At 47.3% G+C, this 21,175-nt stretch overlaps 1 protein-coding gene across 2 annotated transcripts in view; it reads left to right on the forward strand.

Moving 5' to 3' along the window:
- Positions 1 to 5,114: 5,114 nt before the first annotated feature.
- Positions 5,115 to 21,175, forward strand: part of St8sia2 (ST8 alpha-N-acetyl-neuraminide alpha-2,8-sialyltransferase 2) — a 66,328-nt gene continuing 50,267 nt past the window's right edge. For both annotated transcript variants that reach the window (XM_026394058.2, XM_026394059.2), the window contains exon 1: positions 5,115 to 5,212. In XM_026394058.2, the coding sequence (XP_026249843.1) occupies positions 5,115 to 5,212 (98 nt within the window). The remainder of the gene's footprint in view (positions 5,213 to 21,175) is intronic.

Here is a 21,175-nt window from a genome sequence, read left to right on the forward strand (position 1 = left end):
AAAAAGAAAGATCTTGATCCTGGGAGTTTCCAGTTTCATTAAAATATCATGAAAAAATGAAATAAAACCATATAGGTGAGGGCAAGCTAACACGGAACTCAGAAGGCCAGAGAGCTATCTGATCTCAACCTTAAAATCTGAGGTGGGACTGAGTGTAAATCTGCTGGACTCTTGGTCACATGGTTTTTCATCTGGAAAATCCACTGGACTCCAAGCCCCACTAGGAGAGCTCCTCCACCTGCCTCATTCACCACGACATCTCAGCTCTCTAGTACAATTCCAGATACAAAATAAGTGGTGAGGCGATATTTGTCAAGTGAAAACATGATCTGTTCTAACCCTTCCAGCTTTGAAAATCAAAGGTCCATCATCCAGACCAAGGCTGAGAAGTTACCCAAGACTGAGAACCAGGGCCATTGCCAACTTGGCACCAACTTCCTCAGCTGCCTCATAAGATGGCGTCATGCTGGACTCTGAGCAACGCTGGGCAGGCAAAAAATCTCATTCAGAGCTCAAGTGATATTTTTTTTTGAAGCCCTGAATTCATGATTTTATTCAAAACTGACTTTCATCCCATCTGAAGAATTTATCAAAATCCCAGGAAAACAAATACAAAATTGTTCCCCTCCTCACCCTCTCCCCTCCAACTCACTATAGTGCTCATCTCCACATCCTTCCCAACATCTCTTGCTGATGATAATCCCAGAAACATTTACAGCAATCGCTTGAGTATATTTCTTTTCTTTCTTTGGTGAAACTACAATTTTGCTATTTATGAAAGTCACAAATGGAATGCAAATGTGCCCCCTTTGCTTTTCCATATTGTTACCAACTCTGATTCTGATTTGGAAGGGGAAAATGTTGCATTCATGAGAACACTCAAATTTTAGCACAAATTTCAAAAGGAAAGTCAGGTTCTCTCAGTTATTGGAGGTGCAGAAACACAATGGTTTATTAATCTATTCCAATTAAGGCATTCTACCTGTTCCCACGATGCTCCCATCCAACCCTCCCCCAATACACACACCATCTCCTTCTGAGTTGATGACAAAGCAAGACCATTATTGCTTTGTAGTTATTTAACTATAAAGGTGCTAGGTCAGAAGTTTGGATGATTATTATTTATTCTTGAAGGGTTTAAAAAAAAGGTTGGATTGGTTGAAAGGACTAGCCTTTTCCATGTGAAAAGATGTAAATGGAAATTTATGATTATGGTCTCAAAAATGATGAAAGATGTACAGTGAGTGAAGACAGATCTGTTCCTTGAATCCTGATATGCTAGAACTAAGGGGATACAGTAAGAATCAAAGGAAGCGTCTGCTTACAAATCCATTTAGAACTTCCCTGAGAGCCAGAGGGAACCTCAACAATCCCAGAACCCCAGATTTGCCGGGGCCCAGGGGAATCCATTTGAATTAGAATTCTCTCTCTGCCAACTCAGCCACCTTCTGCAATTTAGCCTCTCTGAGCCTCAGATTGCTCAAATGCAAAATGGAGATGGTGGTATCTATATGAAAGAATTGCCAAGAGGACTAAATAAGAGAAAGAGCCCCAAGAGGTGCCTTTCAGTTGTGTGTGCTCATAAATGTTAGTTCTTTCCCTGCATGCTCCTTCCCACATCTGACTTTCCCCTTCTCCCCAACCAGTAACTTGGACAAGGTATTATTAGTATAGATGTTATTGTTCCCAAGAAAAGTGGTTTGGGTGAAATTTCTGCCTAGCTGGAGTGGGATTGGGGGAGTTTATTAGACGTGTAAATGGTAGCTAGGGTTTTGGAGTTTCTATGAATTTAGGCTCTGGGTAGTTCCCCCTTCTTGAGGCTGGCAGCTACAAGGACAAGCCACCCTCAGCCAGTGTCAAAGACAAGAAAGGGCTTTCCCACTGCTTTGCATTGACCCTATGGGGCCCCTTTAGGCTTCTGTGGAGCCTCCTGCTCCTTGATTCCTCATTAAGACAAACTTCCAGCTCTTATTAGTTGCCTGAATAGCTAATATACTCCATTAATTTGAGTTAAAATGTTCATGGGTGGTAAGGGCTTAATTTGCAGCCACTCCCATAGAACTCCTACATTTTAACCCATGCATTCAATGACTTGACCTAAAGAAATGATTACTATGGGATCTCCCAGTTTCCTGGGAAATCCTAGGCAGGAAAAGGGACTTGGTTAAACATAGGAGTCAGGAAGGGTGGGGATCTGGTGGCCAAGTCAAGCGTGTGCCCATGTGGCAGTTTACATCAGCAGCCTGACGTTTTCTGATAATCCTTCTTCCCCTGTTCTATATTCCAGGAACAAACTTGGTTTTCAGGGTGGTGGATGTGCACAGTTCATTGATAAAGTGGATGGCCCAAGAAGATTCCAACCTTATAGATAATGGTCCCAGGGGTCCTCCATCACCCTTCAAGTAAAGTCCCAATTTCAACAACTCATTCCAAGAACAGCCTCTATGTTAATAAGGCTACTCTATTCTTCAGCAGATGTACTTAAAGATATCTCCCTGTTGTCTGGGTACAAGGATTTCTCTCTAACTGAAGAAATTTCTTTATACAAGTTTTCCAATATTTCCTGGCCATTCATAACTCTTCCAAGTGGATGCAAAGGAGGAACACTTCTGAGCTTAGGCTGAGAGCATTGGTCACCTAACAGAAAATGGAAATAGTCTCTGCTGTTATAGTGCTCATAGCAATGAAGTTTACCTGATTTGGTGAATTTTCGGATCATGGCAGTACCTCCATGATGTTTTCCGAGTACAGCTGGTGAAGAAGCAAAGACTAGGGGAGAGAACCGCCTGCTAGTTTCTTCTTGCTCTTTCGGGTGATCTTATTCATCAATTAAAGCTAGTCAGAAGATCCTAGCTCTACTGTATCACATCTTAGGTTATAATTAGGCACTTGAATGTCTGGTTTCCTTCTGAATAGAGAGCTACTAAAGGATAGAAAATTAAGTGTCCCTATCCCCTGGCATGATGCTGGTGCTTGCTCATTAAGTACCGCTGAGCCCTGGAGTGAATGGGGAGGAGTGGTTGAACTATTGAGCAGCACACCAGATAAACCCTGTTCAAACCCTCCCAACTACTGGTCTCAGAAAAGCAAGACAAAATAACAAGAACTTCACACCTCCTAAGCCACCCATCAAGCAAGTTAGAGGGAAAGATCTAGGCACTTAGAAACCTAGGAGACAGGATGGTTAGTGGACCACATGGGAAAACTTTTGATGTTTTGTCCCTGCCTCTAACAGATAGGGAGTATGGCATTCAACATTGTGCTCAGTATCACAAAGTCTCTCCCCATCCCAAATATGTTACACTCTGAAGAAGCTCGCCATAAAAGGAGTACAGGTGCATAGACTTGCTAGGGAATGGGAAGCAAATGAAGTGAGGTAGTAGGAATTAGTACACTTCTCTTTCAGGGAAAAAAAAAACATCTGCTCCTGGCACTCAGAGGAGGCCAATACAGAACTTTCCTCACTTCTCTATGCTGCTTTCCCACTCTGCTTTCCAAGCAGGGGAGAGCTTATCTTGGCTCCCAGTGGCAACAAAGTCCAATAGCCCCCCAGCTTGGAAGCTTTGCTTTTGCTCATCCTTCTTACATTCAAAGAGAAATATGGACTCTGGACACAGGCAGAACTTTGTTGGGGAAATCAAAAAGGGCCTTTTACCTCTCCCATAGCCATCCTGGAGAGACTTGGCTGCTGCCAGCCCTTCCTCAAGCCTCTCTGAATTGTCCTGAGGACACAATCAATGTGTCACTCCCTGTCCTTTGCAAGGGCTCTGAGACAGGACATTCCATATAGCTTCTCCAACAGGGTCTTCTCACACTCAAACCTTTAGGACTCTTTCACAAACCAGGTGATCATTTCTGGAATCTTACATTTCCTGATTTCAGGAATTGTTACAATTAGTGCAAGGGGAGAAAAGGGGAATTATCTAATTCCAGAAAAATTTAACTGGGCCCTTCCCACTCCAGGCTAATGGTTGGTGCAAAATGTAATTTGAGCTAAACTGTCTAAGGCTGTGAAAGCGTGAAATGTTCAGCAAGGAGGCAGTACCTCTTGTGGGAGCCATATTTTTCTATAAGGCCTTTTGATCAAGATAGGACTCCAGGGAGGGGGGTAGTTATTGATTTTACTAGAAGGAAACAAGAGCTAGGGAGATGAAGCCTACTTGGAGTCAGCACCTCCATGGCCAAGGCAGGGTGGGTGCTGAGTCCATCATTGCAGGTAGAACAACCACTCCAGCGGGAGCATGGGATCTAGCCTTGACTGAGTGACTTGGACAACTCAGATAGCTCTCAAGATCCAGTCATGGGTCTCTAAAGGACGAAGAGGACCGCCTAAAGGAGGTGGCTTTTCGCAGACTAAGCGCTACGCCCACAAATTGCAATCTGCATCTCCGTTGAAGTTGGCCTGCCTTGGACATTTCTTCTCCCTTCCCTTCTTCCGCCTCTCCTCCTAATTGGTCAACTGCTGAAATAACTGCCTGGTTGAAACCGCCTCCTCGCTGCGCTCTGGGTTCTGTCCCCAGGTGTTGGTCTTTGTGTCGGGAAAACTTTGAGAGGAAGCGAGGGTGTTGGACAAAGAGCGGGCGAGGGAAGGCGTTTGCCAGCCGGCAGTGTGCGCCCGGGAGGTGCGCGCTCTTCCCAGAGCTCCGCTCGGTACCGGATCACACTCGGTGCCCCCAGCCCAGCCTTCCTAGGCCAGGAGTGGCAGGCTCTGGCCGTATCCTCGTGCCCTCGGGAGCTGAAAGAAGCCAGGCTGGAGAAGCAAAGGCAGGAGGCTGGACGTTGGAGTTGGTGGGAGGAGGCGAGCAGGAGCGCTGAGCAAAGCTGTCAAACTGCGCGCGGAGCGGGGCGCGGGGCGGGGAAAGGGAGGGGAGGGGTGGGGAGGGGAGGGGCAGGCAGCAGCGGAGAGAGAGCGAGCGGGCTCGCCTCGCCTGAGCAACCCCTGTCTGTCGCTGCCGCTGCCGCCGCCACCGCCGCCGCCGGCCCGGACTCGCCCGGAGCGCAGGGTGTCTGCCCCGCTGCGCGTTGCGCGCGGAGGCTCTGGCGCCCGCCGCTGAGCCCTCCAGCCTCTGCGAATCGCGCCGGCCCGCGTGGGTCCCGGCGGGCGTAAACCCACCATGCAGCTGCAGTTCCGGAGCTGGATGCTGGCCGCGCTCACCCTGCTCGTGGTCTTCCTCATCTTCGCAGACATCTCAGAGATCGAAGAAGAAATCGGGTAAATAGCTTCGCCCGGGCCCGTGCCACGAGCCCTGGCGGGATCTCTATTCCCCCTGTGCTTTTCGCCCCCCACCACATCCCGCTTTGTGTGCGCCGCGCCCCCCTGTCCCTCAATTGGAGAGGCGGGGGTCGGTTTTGGCTGAGCTGGTGTTGTCAGGGACCCGGGACGGTTTGGGGAGCGGATGGTGCGGGCGCGGCTGCCATGGGGTGTCCCCAGGCGGGATGCACGGGCAGCCCCCAGCTTCCCCGCCTGGGGAATCAGACTCGCCCACCCTGCCCCCTTCCCGGCGTGTCCGCGCGCAGTGTCGCCGGGGTCGAGGGAGGGCGCCGGGGAGTGTCTCAGGCGGGTGGAGGGGCCGAGAGTAGAGGGAGGCAGGAGTTTCTTTGTCTCCGGCTCGGCCGTTTTCTCGCCTTGGCAAAGTGGGCAGGGGGCGCGCGGGGATGTCTGAGCGGAGGGGAGGGGATCCCCGGGCCAGAGCAGAGGGCGGGGGCCCTGCACCCACTCCCGGGAAGGGGAATGTTCCCTGAACACACGGACACGCACACACACACACACACACACGCACCTCCCGCCCCCCTGGATCCGGGCGTCCGGGCTGGCATCGCTAGAGATGGGGTGTGTTGGGCTGGAATGAGACCCCCACCCAGGCCTGGTTTTAGAAGCTCAATCTGCCAACCCCAAAGAAGCCCCCAGCGACCTGGGGTTGCCGTGCGCTCGCAGCGCAGAGACAGACGTTTCAGCAAAGTCTGTACTGCCGCCCGGTGGGCTTCAGGGCCCCCAGGAGCGCAGGCTTGATCTGGGCTCTCCCGTTGTCTTCAGAGGTGGGGACCCCCAGCTTCTCTTGGCTAGAGACTTCCTGGAGTGCGCACTTGCGGGGCGGGACGCACCCGCACCTGGTGTGTCCCAAAGGCTGAGAGTCGCGCCCCACCCCGCAGCCTCTGGGTCCTCCAAAGGGAGGTGGAGAGGGGAGGAACCAGCCAGGTTCTGAGGCAACATGACAGGGAGAAAGTGTAATCTCTGGGAAGGTGGTCTGTCCCTTCCTCTGTGGGATTAGTGCCGAGATAGGCGCGGTATCGAGTCCCGAACCGCGTGCTCCCCTCCTTTGTCCCATTTGATATCTCATTCATTATCAACACGAATTGAGGGCCTGCCACGCTGTCAGGCACCTCAAAAAGGATATGCCATCTTGACGCCAAGATGCGAAGGCCCCCAAAGACCCTAACCTGGGGGCTGGCACCACTTGCCTCTCTCTTTTCTCCCTGCCTCTGCCTATCTATCCCTCACAATTCCTTCTGTGGATTCCATTGTGCCTCAGGAACCCTTCTGTCTGGCTCTTTCTCCTCTCCATCCTGGGTTTCCCCAAGAGCTTTGAAAACTTTCACAAATGTTGTTCAGTTAATACTATACATGCCACCAGCTCCCACAAGAAGACAGTAACAAGTTACTTTTCCCAAGCTTTTCACCTCAAAAACATGGTCCCAAAAGGAAATTGGTCAAGATCCAGCTCATAGAAGATGCAATAAGGAGGTCCTTCCTCTTGGCTCCCTGGCCTCTGCCTGAGATGTGGGCTCTACCTGGCACACATCTCCTCCTGACATTTGAGCATGTGAGACGAAAAGACCAGCAGCTGCCCATTGTTCTGCTATGAAAACATAGAAAGTACCACTTTTATGCAGGCACCCCTTGCTTATCCATTCACTGAACTTTTACACAATACTTTCTAGATGCCAGGACTTTTAATTTTTTAAATGCATCAGGAGATCACTTTGCACCTAAGTTGCACTTTCCTGCCAAATGTATTGTGAAGCCTCCATTTCCACATCAAGTTGTTCTAGTAGGGTATGGAAGAATGAACCCCAAGGCTGGGCTAAGAAAGGCATTTGCATATAAAGTATATATTTTAAAACCCAGGGATCTTCTGCTATGAATATGTCCCCTGGGACTTGTTTCATGTGATGGTCCCTACTTCTTTTTATCTTACCCCTGCCTGGTATGATCCTAGGAAAAAATTGCCAAGGAGGTCAATTTTGGTGTCTTCCTTCCCTCTGGTGCCTCTAGTCTACAGGCTGACTCTTGGCTTGGCCAGTCATCACCCAGGGCTGAGACACCACCCTCTCCTGGTCTAATGCCTTGGGCCAGTACTCTACAGGTCATGTAATTGGAACCAACACACAAGTCCCACCCACAGATGGTCATACCTATGTTTAATTCAGAGGGAAAAAGGCCTATCTGGGAGTCTCCATGGTTGGGAGAGGAAAGATTTGAGACAGTGGATGAGAGATAATCCACCAGCCTCTTCTCTCTGCTTACAGTACAGTTTAGCACACAGCCACTTAATTAATCCTTGGAATCACCCTAACTTTGAATGATGGGGCTCAGTGCCAGTAAGTGTTCTGTCTCAGAGGCCACTGAGGGGTGTCACAGGGCTTTATCTTCTCCATATGCCTTTCCAGGAGACCTTGGATCCTACTCAAGTCTGTAATGAGGGTGCATCAACCCTGCCCATCTTTCCACAACTTGCTCTTTATCTGTGATAGAAGCATTACAAATTATCTGCCAGTGTCAGTCCCTAGAAGGCAACTATGGTTCCGTAAGAGATGGCTGGGGATGTAGCTCTGTGGTAGAGCACCTATTGGCTCAATTCCCAGTAAGTAAATAAATAAATAAATGGCTGTTTCAGGAAGACAATGGACAGTGGAATCTTGTGATCCATTAGGCAGGAAGGGAATACAGAAGGAACCAGATTTGGGGTAAATTTTCCAAAGACTAAGGAATGAAAAGTGAAAGAAGAAAGCAAATTATGTATGTATTGTCTGGAGGAATAAAACTGAGATCCACTTTTTTTTTTTGAAGCTTTTGATTCCCTGTCTTATAAAATGAGGCTTTTGATGTGGTGCCCCAAGAGGTCCTGTTCTGCCCAAGGAATCATATGCAGTATGGCAAGGGGCAAGGCTTTCTTTGAGCAGCTTTTTCTGAGAGATACATCTCTTTTCCTAAGTGATTATTTTGAAAGTTCCTCTTCTGATTTTCTTACTGTTATGCAGCTGAGATGAATGAGAAAGGGAAGTGTAGAAAGACAGGTTCTCTGCAAAGCACCCAGAGAGTTCTGCTAGGGCTCCAGGAAGCAAATTCAAGTTCTTATTCAGAAATTGGGTGGGGCTTTGGTGAAACAGCCCCTGATCAACACATGCAGGCTCCCAAGTTTTAGAATCAGTTGGATCAAGTTGTAAGCTGAACTGTCCTTCTGGTAGTCCCCTGGGCTTTTGTCTTGAGTTTAACCTTCATGAGCAGTTGTCATTGTGTTACTGTGGTATCCCCAGAACTGGCACACAGAAGGCATTCAATGTTGGATAAATATCTTCCCGGAATCTGGTGCTGTGTTGGGTACACACAGCCTCCTGAAGCGAGGCTAGGAAGGATTCCTCTTAAGGAAACCTCCCCTCTTATTATCAGTTAGGGTTAACTTGACCCTGAGCTGTAACATCACTTATCCAAGATCCCACCCTGATTGCAAAGCAGGTCTGCACAGGTCTCTCCTTTTGTAACCCAATGCACTAGTTTCCATAGTGTAATTCATAAAAGAGTTTCAATACTCTGGTTAAAGAAGAAATGAGTAGCTAATAATAATAATAATAGCAATCATGACAATGATGAAGGTGATAATGATGGTTAGCGCAAATTGAGTACTTGCTGTGAGCCAAGAGCTATTCCAAGTGCTTCATAGACACTAACATGTTTTATCCTTTAGGCAATGGCCAGTAACAAGTGACACCAAAAACTACCATTTGATGAACTCAGTGTGCCTGGCACTGTGCTAATTACTTTGAAATGCTAATTAACTGAATCCTCTCCAAACCCCTTTAAACTAAGTACTGTTTCTATCCCCAGTTTATCAATAAGGAAACAGAGACTCAGAGAGATTGTTTCACCTCTCTTTATCTTATGATAAATCAAATGCTTGCCCCTAGCTCAATAGAGATCAAAGCCCATCCCCTTGACCATCATACTAGACTGCTGGGTCCTCTGAATCATTTTTTCCCCTGGGCTTCTTAACTCCCTCCCCGGGATTCTTGCAAAGGCCCGGAGTTTTCCTAAAAGGCAGGGCTGGCATTAATAATTCCCCCTAAGTAACTTAGGAAGAGGGAGGATGAAAAAGGAGACTTAAACAAGAACTCAGGGATGGTCATCCCAAGATGTCCATCTGGTTCAACCAAATTCAGCACCGTGTTAGAGGACAGAATGACATTTACCCCATCCTGCCATTCAAGGCCACCTGCCGTGGGCCTGTGTATCTCAGACTCACAGGCAGAACCTTGGAGTTCTGCAGGCAGTTCAGGATTCTGGAGGCAGAATCTTGTGGAGGAGGGAAATCTCCCATTCCATTTCAAACCTGATTCTGATTTCAGTTGAACAGGCCTTCACACCCCTACATGCCATGTGATTGGACACCTGGAGCATGAGTGGTAGTGAAGACCTTTAACAACTGATTCCTCTCTGGCACCCATCTGTTACAAAGGAATCTGAGCAGTCAAATTTGATGCCATCTAGCAGCCAGGGCTCCTAGTACATGTCAAGCCCTGTAGTAGATCAGAGGGACTAGCTCTGATCATCAGCTGTGACTACATCTATGAGCAAGTGGCAACTGCTGCCATCAGCTGAGAGTGAGTTGAGGTGCACCACTTCGTGGGTGAGTCCCAGTGGATAAGAAAGAGTATGACCTTGAGCAGTTGCAGCGGGGCCCTCTGCAAGGAGAAGACATGTCTGCTCAAGGTAATTCAATTTTTTTGAAGCCCATTTTTTTCTCCCACATTTTGGTATACTTCACTCCAATACAAACATGATTGGAGGATAAAATAGGAGAGAAAGAAGGTCTGGTTTTAACTCACTTGCTCCAAGTCTTTGTTGCCAACTGTTCCTAGCATCAAATTTAAATTGTAAATAGATATCCATCTTAGAAACCAATTCAGCACTCAGGGCCTCTTTCCCCTGTAAAGCAGGGTTGCTAGGTTTTAAACTTGTTTAGGTTTTACAAATTGAAAATGTTGTAAATTGCAAGTTATGAATACTTTTCAGAGAGAGTAGAATTCTAGAAAGGCTCTTGTTGCTGTTAGCAGGCATACAAAGCCATAACCTAGCACTCTGCTCTCCTTTTAGCCTCCCTGGGCTCTACACATTCAGTAGTAGGTGCCTTTCTCCAGGGAATACCATGACTGCATACCTCTGTGCCTTTGCACATGCTCATTCTCCTTTCTGAAATACCTTCCTTGCACACTATTTTTTCTGCCATTCCCGCCCCAACCCACACTGTCCACACTGACTCCTCCTTCAAGACTAAAGTCTAGCACCACCCCATCTGCAGAGCATTCCCAGTCCATCCTTTCCTCGGACAGTTGATTACCCCGCCTATGTGCACCCTTAGCATCAACATCATGCCAGCATCCTATGGATATGGAATCCACAGTTATTTATCCCTAATCCCCATCCGCTGGTGATAAGTATGGTTTAGACAAGGAAGTACAGAACATATTTTTTGAATGAACAAACTAGGGCTTAGGGTATAGAAAACATATCAGTCAGCCTCTCAGCCCCTAAAGGTTTGTATTATTCAACTAACAGTCCAACAGCCCCCACTTGGTCAGAAAGCCACTGCTTTCCCCATGGGTCCAAGAGGAGACCCATCTCGCTGCAGCAATGTTCACTGTCTTGGAATGCTGGGGGGGCAGGCCAATGGACAGGAAAGCCCCTTTTTACTTTGAGAAAGGGGAGCATCCGGTGGTATGTTTGCCCACTGCCAGTTCAGATGAAAAGGCAAAGATGTGGAACCCGGATTCCAAGCTTCTGCTCAGCTGTTTGCTGTCCAGAGAACACTTTCAGGCCCTGCCACTCTCCGGTGTGCCACCGTGGCTGGCCTCTCCTTCTGCCAGGAGAGCAAGTGCCAGCTCTGTCTTTATCACCTTAGGGACTTCCATACCAACATTGGAGCAAACCAGAACTCGGGGCCAGCTGTTTCTGGGCTGGGCCCCCAGGAAAGAGGCTGGAAATGGAGACATGGTAAAGAGTGCGGTACAGTGGACATGTGTCATCTCTGAGACGAGATGCTCTGTATTAAACCCTTCAAGTGGGGTTTTTATTTTAAAACACTGGTCAAACCAGAGAATCGTAATGAAGGGGTCAAGGCTTGGGGCAGCCGTGTGGATCCTAGATAAGCCCAGCAGGATCAGATCTCTCAGCTGCCTCAAACAAAAATGAGTTAGGCAGACAGACGGCAGGATGCACCGGACATGAACGCCGCCAGCCGGGTGAGTCAGGTGGCTGTCTCCTGCCAGGGAGTGGGGACAAGTCCCTCCAGAGACACATACCAGGGTGAGGCATGGTCCCCTGTGGCTGATGACTGCCAGTCTGGGGCTTGCTTGCTGTCTCTCTGGTGCTGAGGCTTGTCCTTAAGTGCTGAGATTAGTCACTCTCCTGGGTGGCAGCTGGGCTGGTTTTAAATTCTCCCCAGTCGCCTGCAATTCCTCACCCAGCTAGGAAGCGGCCGGGTGTCCTGACAGGACCTGTTTGTCCCTGCGTTTTCTCAGCTTCAGCAGTCACTGACTTCACGGTGGTGCTGGGAGAAGGACTCCAACCAGAGAAAACAGCAGCCCTGACACCACAGGAGTGGACACATTGGCAGGTGTGGCTCCTCCCGACAAAGTTGAGAGCACTCGGGGCCTGATTCCTTCCCCTGGGAATTCCAGGGTCCTGCCTTGCTGTGTGGGTGTGCACTGCTATTCCAGAACTGCTCAGCAACAGTGACACTCCTCTCTGTCAAGGGGTTTCCCCAGCACTTTCTGGTGATTGGAGGAACCCAGAAGGACTCCGCTGTGTTTCCTGGTCCTTTCTTAAGGATCAGGGCTGCAATTCCACCTTCTGAAGCCTCTCAGTTGGTGGCTGAAACGATCCCCAGGACAGTGGCTCCCAAATGCTGATGTGCAGACAGGTGGTGATCCAGAAGGAAAAGAGAAAGAAAGAAGAAAAGGCACAGTGTAGTCAAGACCATAGTTGCTTGCTGTCATTGCAGAGAAGAACGGTTACATTCTGAGACATGGTTCTTTGTTTCCTTTTGGATACTACCATGACTTTTCTTTTAAGCTATCATATTTTTCTTTAGCAGAAGAGGTTGATAACCCGTGTCTCCCAGTCCCAAGATTTTGGAAATGCTACTGGTTGTTGAAATCTAATAGTCTGAGATCTGGGTATACAGGATCCACTGAGGGGGTCACTTTGGGAGACACAGCCACACACTTCACAGTTCTCTGCTAGGGAGGCTGATGCCAGGCGAGAATTACAAGTTATTTTTGTGTCTGCTACGTGCCTAATGATATTCTAAGCACTTCAGCCATATTTGTACCTGTAATCCCCCCAATAATCCAGTGAGGTTATTATCTCTATTATGCAGATGAGGAAACTGAGGCACAGAGCAGTTAAATAACTTGGCCAACATTACAGTAGCTAATAAGGTCAGGACTAGGATTTGAACCAAGGCTCCGGAGAACAAGGAGAACTATCCAAAAATGATATATGAAGTGACATGCACTAGGGAAAATATAAGTGCTCATATTTCCAAAAGATAAACCTTGGAAATGCAGTGGTCTTTGGGAGAGAGGAATCTGCATGCAACAGAGCTGAAGGAGAAGTTCAGGGACAGTATGCCAGGCCGTAATGGGATATGGCAGCTGGAAAGATCAATACAATTTGGAGATGCCAGCTCTGAAACACCTTAATGTGGAATGGCGGGGGGCGGGGGGGGGGGCGACACCACTCTGCCCCTGCCTCTCCTCCAGCCACCTCCTTCTTGCCTCCAGCAAGTCTCATCAGAGTGGCTCTGGAGCGTGGCATTTGTTTGACCATCTTATTACCAGAGAGAAAGACACACATTGAGAGAAGAGAAAAACAACACACATGATTAAGGCCTGGAGGAATATTTTTCTGGGGAAAAACAGAGGGCTGGTGCTGTCAGCTTCTCCAGGCCAGCGGAGCCTGGTGAGGAAAGAAGAAAGGAAGGAAGTCCCGTGGGCGGGGGATGGGCTTCATCTAGGGGGTCCCATTTCCTACAGTCTGACAACATTCTGCTGAGAGCTCACGCCAGTCATCTCACTTAATCCTGCCGCCCACACTGTTTGCCCACTTGCAGACTAGGAAATGGAAGCTCAGAGAGGTCCAGGACTTGCTAAGGTCACACAGCTAGTAAAGGAGGAGTTGGGATTCCAACCAGATTTGCCAGCCCAGGGCATACTGCTCTTAACCACTTTTTGTACTGAAGGGTTTTGGATGCCCCTCTGGACTCCCTATATTCTATTTCATTCTCTGTACCACACAGAGCTTGTAAAAAGATGCTAGGAACGTTAGAAACTATAGAGAAGCCTCACAGAGGGGAGATGGCCTCCCAGCCCAATGGCAGCCACAATGGGGAGGAAAGGGCAGACGCACCTGGACTCTGCCGGTGAAGCACAAGTGCTCGCTATTAGGTTTCCTCATCTCTGATTTCTAGAATGAGAACATTGGCTGCACTCAGAAGAGTGATACCCAGTGTAATTCACACCTTCTTTCTTGGTAAATGCCGCATACCTAAATAATGAAGGTGGGAGGCGAAAGATGTCTAGAGAAAATGAGCTGGTAAGTGGATAGGGCAGTGATTTCTGTTTGCTAATTCCTATAAGCAGAAAAGGAACTGCTCCTACTGCACCTCTGAGGTTCCCCAAATTTAGTGACTTGACTTTAAGTGGATTCTGGATGATGCTCAAACTGTGCCCTAATCAAAACGTTTAGTTCCCAAGAGAGGCAAAGAGAAGGGCAAGAGAGAAGCTACCTCCATGCTCTGTCCAGGCCTGGGTGTGCAGACAGCTTTCCAAAGAAGGATCCATGGTGACCAGCCTTGGTGGTGGAGCCAGCTCGGTCCCCACAGCCCCTCTCTCAGACTGCCAGTGCTGCCCACCCCAGCTCTGACCCCCAGCAGTGTCAGAATGAGTCAGGTCTTCACATACGCCTTTCCCACTGCCATCCTGAGGCCTGACTTCCATCTCTGAGGACTAAGTTCTCCCTAGAAACCTACTCACTGCTCATGATTCAGGACATTGGACCTCACCTCTGGAGCAGCTGGGAGCTCCTATTGGAAGATCACAGCTCTAATCTCTTTGTGTGTCTCACCTTTCTGAACCTCAGTTTCCTCATCTGTGTGATGGATGAATAGTATCCAACTCAGTGCTCTGAGGAGTCGATAAAACACAAATAATGGGAATATAAAATGGTCCTACTCTGGAAAATAGTTCCTTAAAAAAAACTGTGTAGAATTGATATACCATTTAACCCAGCAATCCTACCTCTGGGTCTATATCCAAAAATAATTGAAAACAGAGATTCCAACAGCAGCATCACTCACGATAACCAAAAGGTGGGAGCAACCCAAGCGTCCTTTAATAGATGAATGGGTAAGTGAAATGTGGTCTGTAGATACAATGGATTATTATTCAGCCTTAAAAACGAAGGAGATTCTGACACACGCTCTAGTGGGGGTCAGCCTTGAGGACATTGTGCTAAGTGAAATAAGCCAGGCACAAAGGACACATAAGATATCATTCCACTTACATGAGGTACCTAGAGGAGTCAAATTCACAGAGACAGAAAACGGAATGATGGTTGCCAGGGCTGGTGGGAAGAGGGGCTGGGGAGCTAGTGTTAAATGGGTATAAAGCTTCAGTTTTGCAAGACGAAGAGAGTTCTGGAGATGAATAGTAGCCATGGCCACACAACAACATGCATGTACTTAACTCCACAGGACCACCCACTTCACAATGTGCAAGATAGCAGATTTTAAGATATGTGTATTTTGCCACAGTTTTTAAAACACACACACAAATGAAAAGCAGCCAGAAGAATGCCCGCCAGGCACTCGAGATGTGTGGATTTATTTTGAGAGCACAGTTGTGGTTTGACAAAGCAACATCAATGTGAGTATTATTTAATTTTTAAAATAATATGGTAGAGAGGGAATGGAGGGAGACAAAGAGGGAGTGACAGAGACACAGAATTAGAAAACGCACGATTACTTAGTGTTGTTTGTATCCACTTACTGGAGAGGGCCCAAATACCCATCACCTGGGATTTAGGATTGTGGAAAGTGCAAACATGTACTTTTTTGCAGTCCCTCTGTAAGTAATTGCTGGTCTGCCTGCTTAAATTTGGTGGGGCTGAGGGAGCATGAGTTCTCATAAAAGCCTAAAAGCACAGAATGAGGTGGGAGGAGGCAGGGAGGCGCAGGCCAGTGCTGCCCAGACCCTCCACCCCTAGGTCTATCTTCTCACTCTCCCTTTCCATGTCACCCACAGAGGGTAGCCTCAAAACCATTTGGAGCTCAAGATTGAACCTGAAAAGAGAATCTCAGGATACTAATTCTGGGGAAAGCTGGGATCCTTTGAGGTTGAAGCTGCACAGTTCCTGCAAGAGGGCAGGAGTGAGAAGGGGATGTGGACTCCAAAAGGCATGAAGTCCATAAGATGGCGCTCAAGCTAGAAAGAGCACCAGAATCGCCCCCAGAAGTTGCATCTGGAACAAGTTCCAGGTCATGCTAATATGGCTGGGCCTTTTGAGGGCCACACCTTGATGACCACTGGGACAGAGGTTTCTCACTCAAAGTGTGGTCCTCAGACCAGCAGCATGGGTGTCCTGCGGTTTTGTAGACATGCTGGATCTCATGCCTTATCCCAGACCAAGGCCTGCAGAGTCAGAAGCTGCATTGTAACAAGATCCCAGGCCATAGGTATGCACATCCTGCTGGCGGGAATGCAGTCATGCACCGCATACGACGTTTCCCTGAACCCCATACTGTATACCCCATGGTGTTCCCATAAAATTACTGTAGAAGCTGAAAAATTCTTATCACCTAGATCTTTTGCATACCTTTTCTATGTTTAGATATATACCGTTATGTTACAGCTGCCTATAGTATTCAGGACAGTAGCATGCGGTACAGGTTTGTAACCTAGGAGCCAGAGACTAGAACATATAGCATCTGCGGGCTACACCATCAAGGTTTGTGAGTATGCGCTGATGGTCACATGATGACAAAGTCTCCCAGTGATGCCTTTCTCAGGACATATCCCCATTATCAGATGACACATGATGGTAATTGCTTTCCCTGCCTTCAGCAGCACCCCTGCCCCGGTCAGTGACCCTGGCCCTTTTCACCAGGGGAAACTTGTCCTTGTATCTCCATTGCCCACCACAGAGTTGTCCTCTAGTGACCCTCAAATGGATGTCAGAAAAAAAGAATAATCACTTTTATTACAGCCTGTGGGGTTCCCATGTGTGCCTCAGTAGCTCTTTAGATATTATTTCACAGATTTATTTATTTAGGTATTAGGGATTGAACCCAGGGGCACTTTACCACTGAGCCACATCCTCAGTCCTTTCTATTTTTTATTTTGAGACAGTGTCTTGCCAAGTTTCTGAGGCTGACCTTGAACTTAATGATCCTCTTTCCTTAGCCTCCTAAATTGCTGGGATTACAGGTATGTGCCACCACCCCTGTTTTTTTTTTTTTCACACATTTATTATTCATGTGTGAAACCCCTTTTATGGACAGGCAAACTAAGACTTAGGGAAAGAAACTGCTTCATAAACACAGAGAAAGTTCCTGAATGTTTTTGAGGTCTAGCTGCCTGTGTTCCTAAATGCTGAAGTTTAGCCATGTGGACTAACCTGCTCCCTAACTCTATCCTCCAAAATGAGACTAGAGCCACGGAGTTTATAAGACAAGGAGAAATTTTAACCAAGGGTTGAACTTTTTTTTTTTTTTTAAAGAGAGAGTGAGAGAGGAGAGAAAGAGATAGAGAGAGAGAATTTTTAATATTTATTTTTTAGTTCTCGGCGGACACAACATCTTTGTTGGTATGTGGTGCTGAGGATCGAACCCGGGCCGCACGCATGCCAGGCGAGCGCGCTACCGCTTGAGCCACATCCCCAGCCCCAAGGTTGAACTTTTTTTTACTAAATGAGTCTAAGGAGGCTGAAGTGTGTCCGGAAACAGCCTTGACCCAGGTTTGCAGCACCTGATGGAAATTTCTAGAGAATCTGGGCAGCAAAGAACTCCTCAGCTGTGTCATTAAACATCCTCGTGAGCCGGCTGGGCTGTGATCATTCACACAGAAAATGGCCTCACTTCACAGTGGGCACACACGACCACAGATCCCCGGACTTCTGGGGGCTCCTGAGTGGGTCTGGTGGCCTGCCCAGACTCCGCCATCAGTTCTACAGAGCTAAGGAGTTGAGTGGGGAGACCTTTGGGGGAGATGGCAGGAGTATAGGGGAGCCTTTTAAAACCCATCTGCTCTTCCAGATAAAAGGGAGCCTCTGTGTAGGCTGGCAGCCAAGAATTTAATTGTATTTATTCTTGCTATTACCTTCTATTTAGGGCAAGGGATATTGGTATTCTATTTATGGTCGTGATATAAAGATGCCTTTGTGATAGATTAATTTAAGTTTTTAAGTGAGTCAATTTAAAGACAAGTATTAAGTCAATAAAGTTGAGCTAGCAAAACCCAGGAAGGTAGAGCGGGAAAACGCATGAAGTTCATGCACAGATGGGCCAGGCTGTTTTCTTTCCCAGGACCCTGTCCACTCTGATGGTAGCAATGCCATAACACTCCTTGCAAAACTTCTGTGGAGAGTGGAATTATTGTTGGAGTTAACCCTCCAAAAAGGTACCTAGTTACAGAATCGGTTGATCACTGTTCTTTGGAAGATTTTTCAATATACAACAAAAGAATCCTCCAATGAAACAATCTTGTGGGTGAGATGGAGTGTGCCACCACCCCTCCAGGAGGCAAGTGGGCCTAAATCATCCTGCCAAAAGGAAAGGATGATTTAGGTCCAAAAGGACTTCCACACCCTGCCACACCACCAGGTCAGACCCCTATCTTACATTCTTCTGGAGTGCCACCTTTCTCTTGGGCACTGCTGATTTGTTGCATGGGGTCTTTCTGCCCACTAGATTGTAGCTCACCAAGAGCTAGTACCATTTCAGATGTGTGCCATGTTGGGCTTCCAGTTCCTTACAGGCAGATAGTAGATGCTCATTTAGAAAACCGAGGAAAGAAAGGAGGAAGAGCTGGGAAAGAAGGAGAGTTAGTTCCTTAGGAAGGCTAAGAAAGTCCCCTTATATTGGGGGATCATTTACATATTTCTCTTCATGGCCAATGAGAGGAAATTGTTATGGGGCATTGTCTGGCTCCCAGCAATGGTTCTGATTTGAGATCCATGGAGTTCGGTCTTATTTATACATGAAGCCCACTTTCCCTTCCCGGATTCCCTGAAGAAAGACCAGCCCACTGTTTAAGTAAGTATTCCTGGCAGGCTGATTCATGATCACATACAGGCTTCATACACAGAAACCAGAGGACTGGAGGGATGTGGCCAGAATTGGGAATCAGGCTTGCTGGCTCCTGGCAGGCTGTGATCTAGCTGATAACAGGGAGATTAATAAGGGTCTGCAACCTCCTCAGTCCTGTAGCATGGAAGAGGGTTTTTAAATCAATGCTAGCCCGGCTGGCTTAATGGTACCTAATCTTACCTTTTGAAGCTCAGACATTTGGGAGTTGAGATCAATTGAGATAAAATAAAGTAAGATGTGTTGACTTTTAGATTTTTAGGCTTCATCAGAGTTGCATTGTGCAGTGTTGTTTTTATTTTTCTGTCTTGGAAATAGGTGGAGATTAGCGATTAGCCTCGTTCTGTCTGGATGAGTGGTGCTGTTTTTGTTTTCATATTCTCTCTCTCTCTCTCTCTCTCTCTCTCTCTCTCTCTCTCCATCTTCCACTAGATGGTTTTTATTCAAGGGAAGGATCCGTTTCTGTCCTGTTCATCTTTGTAGATCCAGTGCTTGGCTTCTGTACATGCTCAGTAACTATTTCCCAAACCAGCATTTCAGCAAAACCAGCACAGACAATGGGGCATGATCCAGTCTGCTGGAAAAACCAATTTGTCCCTGATTAGGTGTGGAAACAGCAGTCTTAGAGGGCACTCATGGTGCCCCAGGAGGAAAATGTCAGGAGAGCTCCCAGTACTGGTTTCTGTGACAATTGTCCTGAGCTTCATGCCATCATGACAAAGTTGTGTGAGTCATAAGCATCTGCTTCTCTACCCACAGGTACCCATTAGCCCTGTGCTAGAGATTGGGGACACTCAAAGACTGATACTGCACAGGTAGGGTGCTCGAGGAAAATGCAGAGTCTTTGTGTGATGGTGAGGTATGTGTCTGGAGGTGAGAGACCAGAGCTCTGGGCTTTGGTTGTGGACTTGTCACAACCAAAAGGGTCAGCAGCCCCTTACCTCTCTGGGCCTCAGTCTCCCCATCTGCAAAACATAGCTTAGACATTCCCGCAGGGTCTTCTCCAGCTCTGATGCCTCTTCACTGGGTCACCATCCCAGTGAGTCTCCCTGTGGAGTGGGGTCTAAATTCATTGGCAATAACTCATCCTCTTGCCATGCCTCTAAATTCCTTGCCCTGTCATTTTAGACCAGGGCAATAAATAGGTACTAGTCTATTTTCACCTACCACCTGCTCTACCCAAGTACTAAAAGTGAAGAGGAAAGACAAACATGCCAAACGTCTGCTTCAGGTCAGGATATTCTCACATCTCATATTCTCACATCTCTGTGAAACCACTTGATAAATTTGCAAGAGGGGGTCACTAGCATTGTTATTCCCCCACCACTGAGAACTACTTGGAGAATCATTATATTACAGCAAGATTGGTGTTCTGGATAAATTATGCTCAATATACCATGTTTTAGAAAAGCACTTGAGTGTGTGTAACTAGATGTAGCAACGCTATTATCAAACATAACTAAGCTTGGTGACTGGGGAAGCCTTGTTCATTTAGCTATCAGGAAAGTGCATCATCACCAGCAAATATCTTGTGTGTCTGGTGTGTCAGCCTAGTAGTGGTCCCCAGCCTCTGTGTGAAATTGCCATTTAATGAAAACAAAAAAATGACAAGTTTGTGCTCAGAGTTCTGATCATTTGTACTACAGGCTCTCCAAGAAAGAGCCCCCACTGAGGACTTTGAACTACAGGGATACTTCTAGAATAGGTGAAATCAGGCTGGGAGTTGAAGAAAGGGTCCAAGGACTTATCTGGGAAAAGAATGAAGCTGGTGATCCAGGTAGGAAGAATGACCAGAACCAAGGAATTACCTGTGGACTGGGAGCTGCTCTTGTGTTTGTGGCAAGAGAGGTTTGAAAGGACCTTGAGGTGGAGGAACAGAAGACAGGAAGAGGACTCCAAGCCAGGATGTCAGGTGCTAAAAAACTTGGATTTGGGGAGATGTTCTTGGTTTAACTTTGGGTGTGAAGACTTCTAAATGGTCTCTAATGAAGTTTCAGGTGATCCATGAACTCTTGGAAACTATAGGCATTTTTCTTCTAATTTATGCATTAGAAGATTCATAAATTTGAAAAGATTCTTAAGGGGAGTCATGTGTGCTTAAGACAAGCTGCTATGGACAATTTGAACCCTAGAAATGATTTGAATAAGCCATGAGCAGAAAAGGCTCAAGTTACTGGTAAGGGCAGAAACTAGGAAGACCACCCACATCACCCAGAGTCTGGGCCAGTGTGGTATCTATCAATGGAAAGGCAGAGAGAGTTAGGGTTTGGTGGTTACACAAAAGAATGACAACGCTCCAACACTCTTGGGACTATCAATAATGCCTGAATTCTTGAAGCCACTTTTTGGAGAGATAGTTGTTGAAGCCAGTTAATGTAGACAAAGTCCCTATAATAGCAAAAGCTTCAATGTTACGCCTTGGTCTTTGCTCTCCTTCAAAGAGTTGGAAGCAGAAACTATGGAGAAGGATAGTTCAAGAAGTGAGAGGCCAGAGCTGGGAGCAAGAAAGGAGAGTGCTCCTGGCAGGCAGGCCCTCA

This window comes from Urocitellus parryii, chromosome 6 (assembly GCF_045843805.1).
Source record: "Urocitellus parryii isolate mUroPar1 chromosome 6, mUroPar1.hap1, whole genome shotgun sequence".
Taxonomy (NCBI): domain Eukaryota; kingdom Metazoa; phylum Chordata; class Mammalia; order Rodentia; family Sciuridae; genus Urocitellus; species Urocitellus parryii.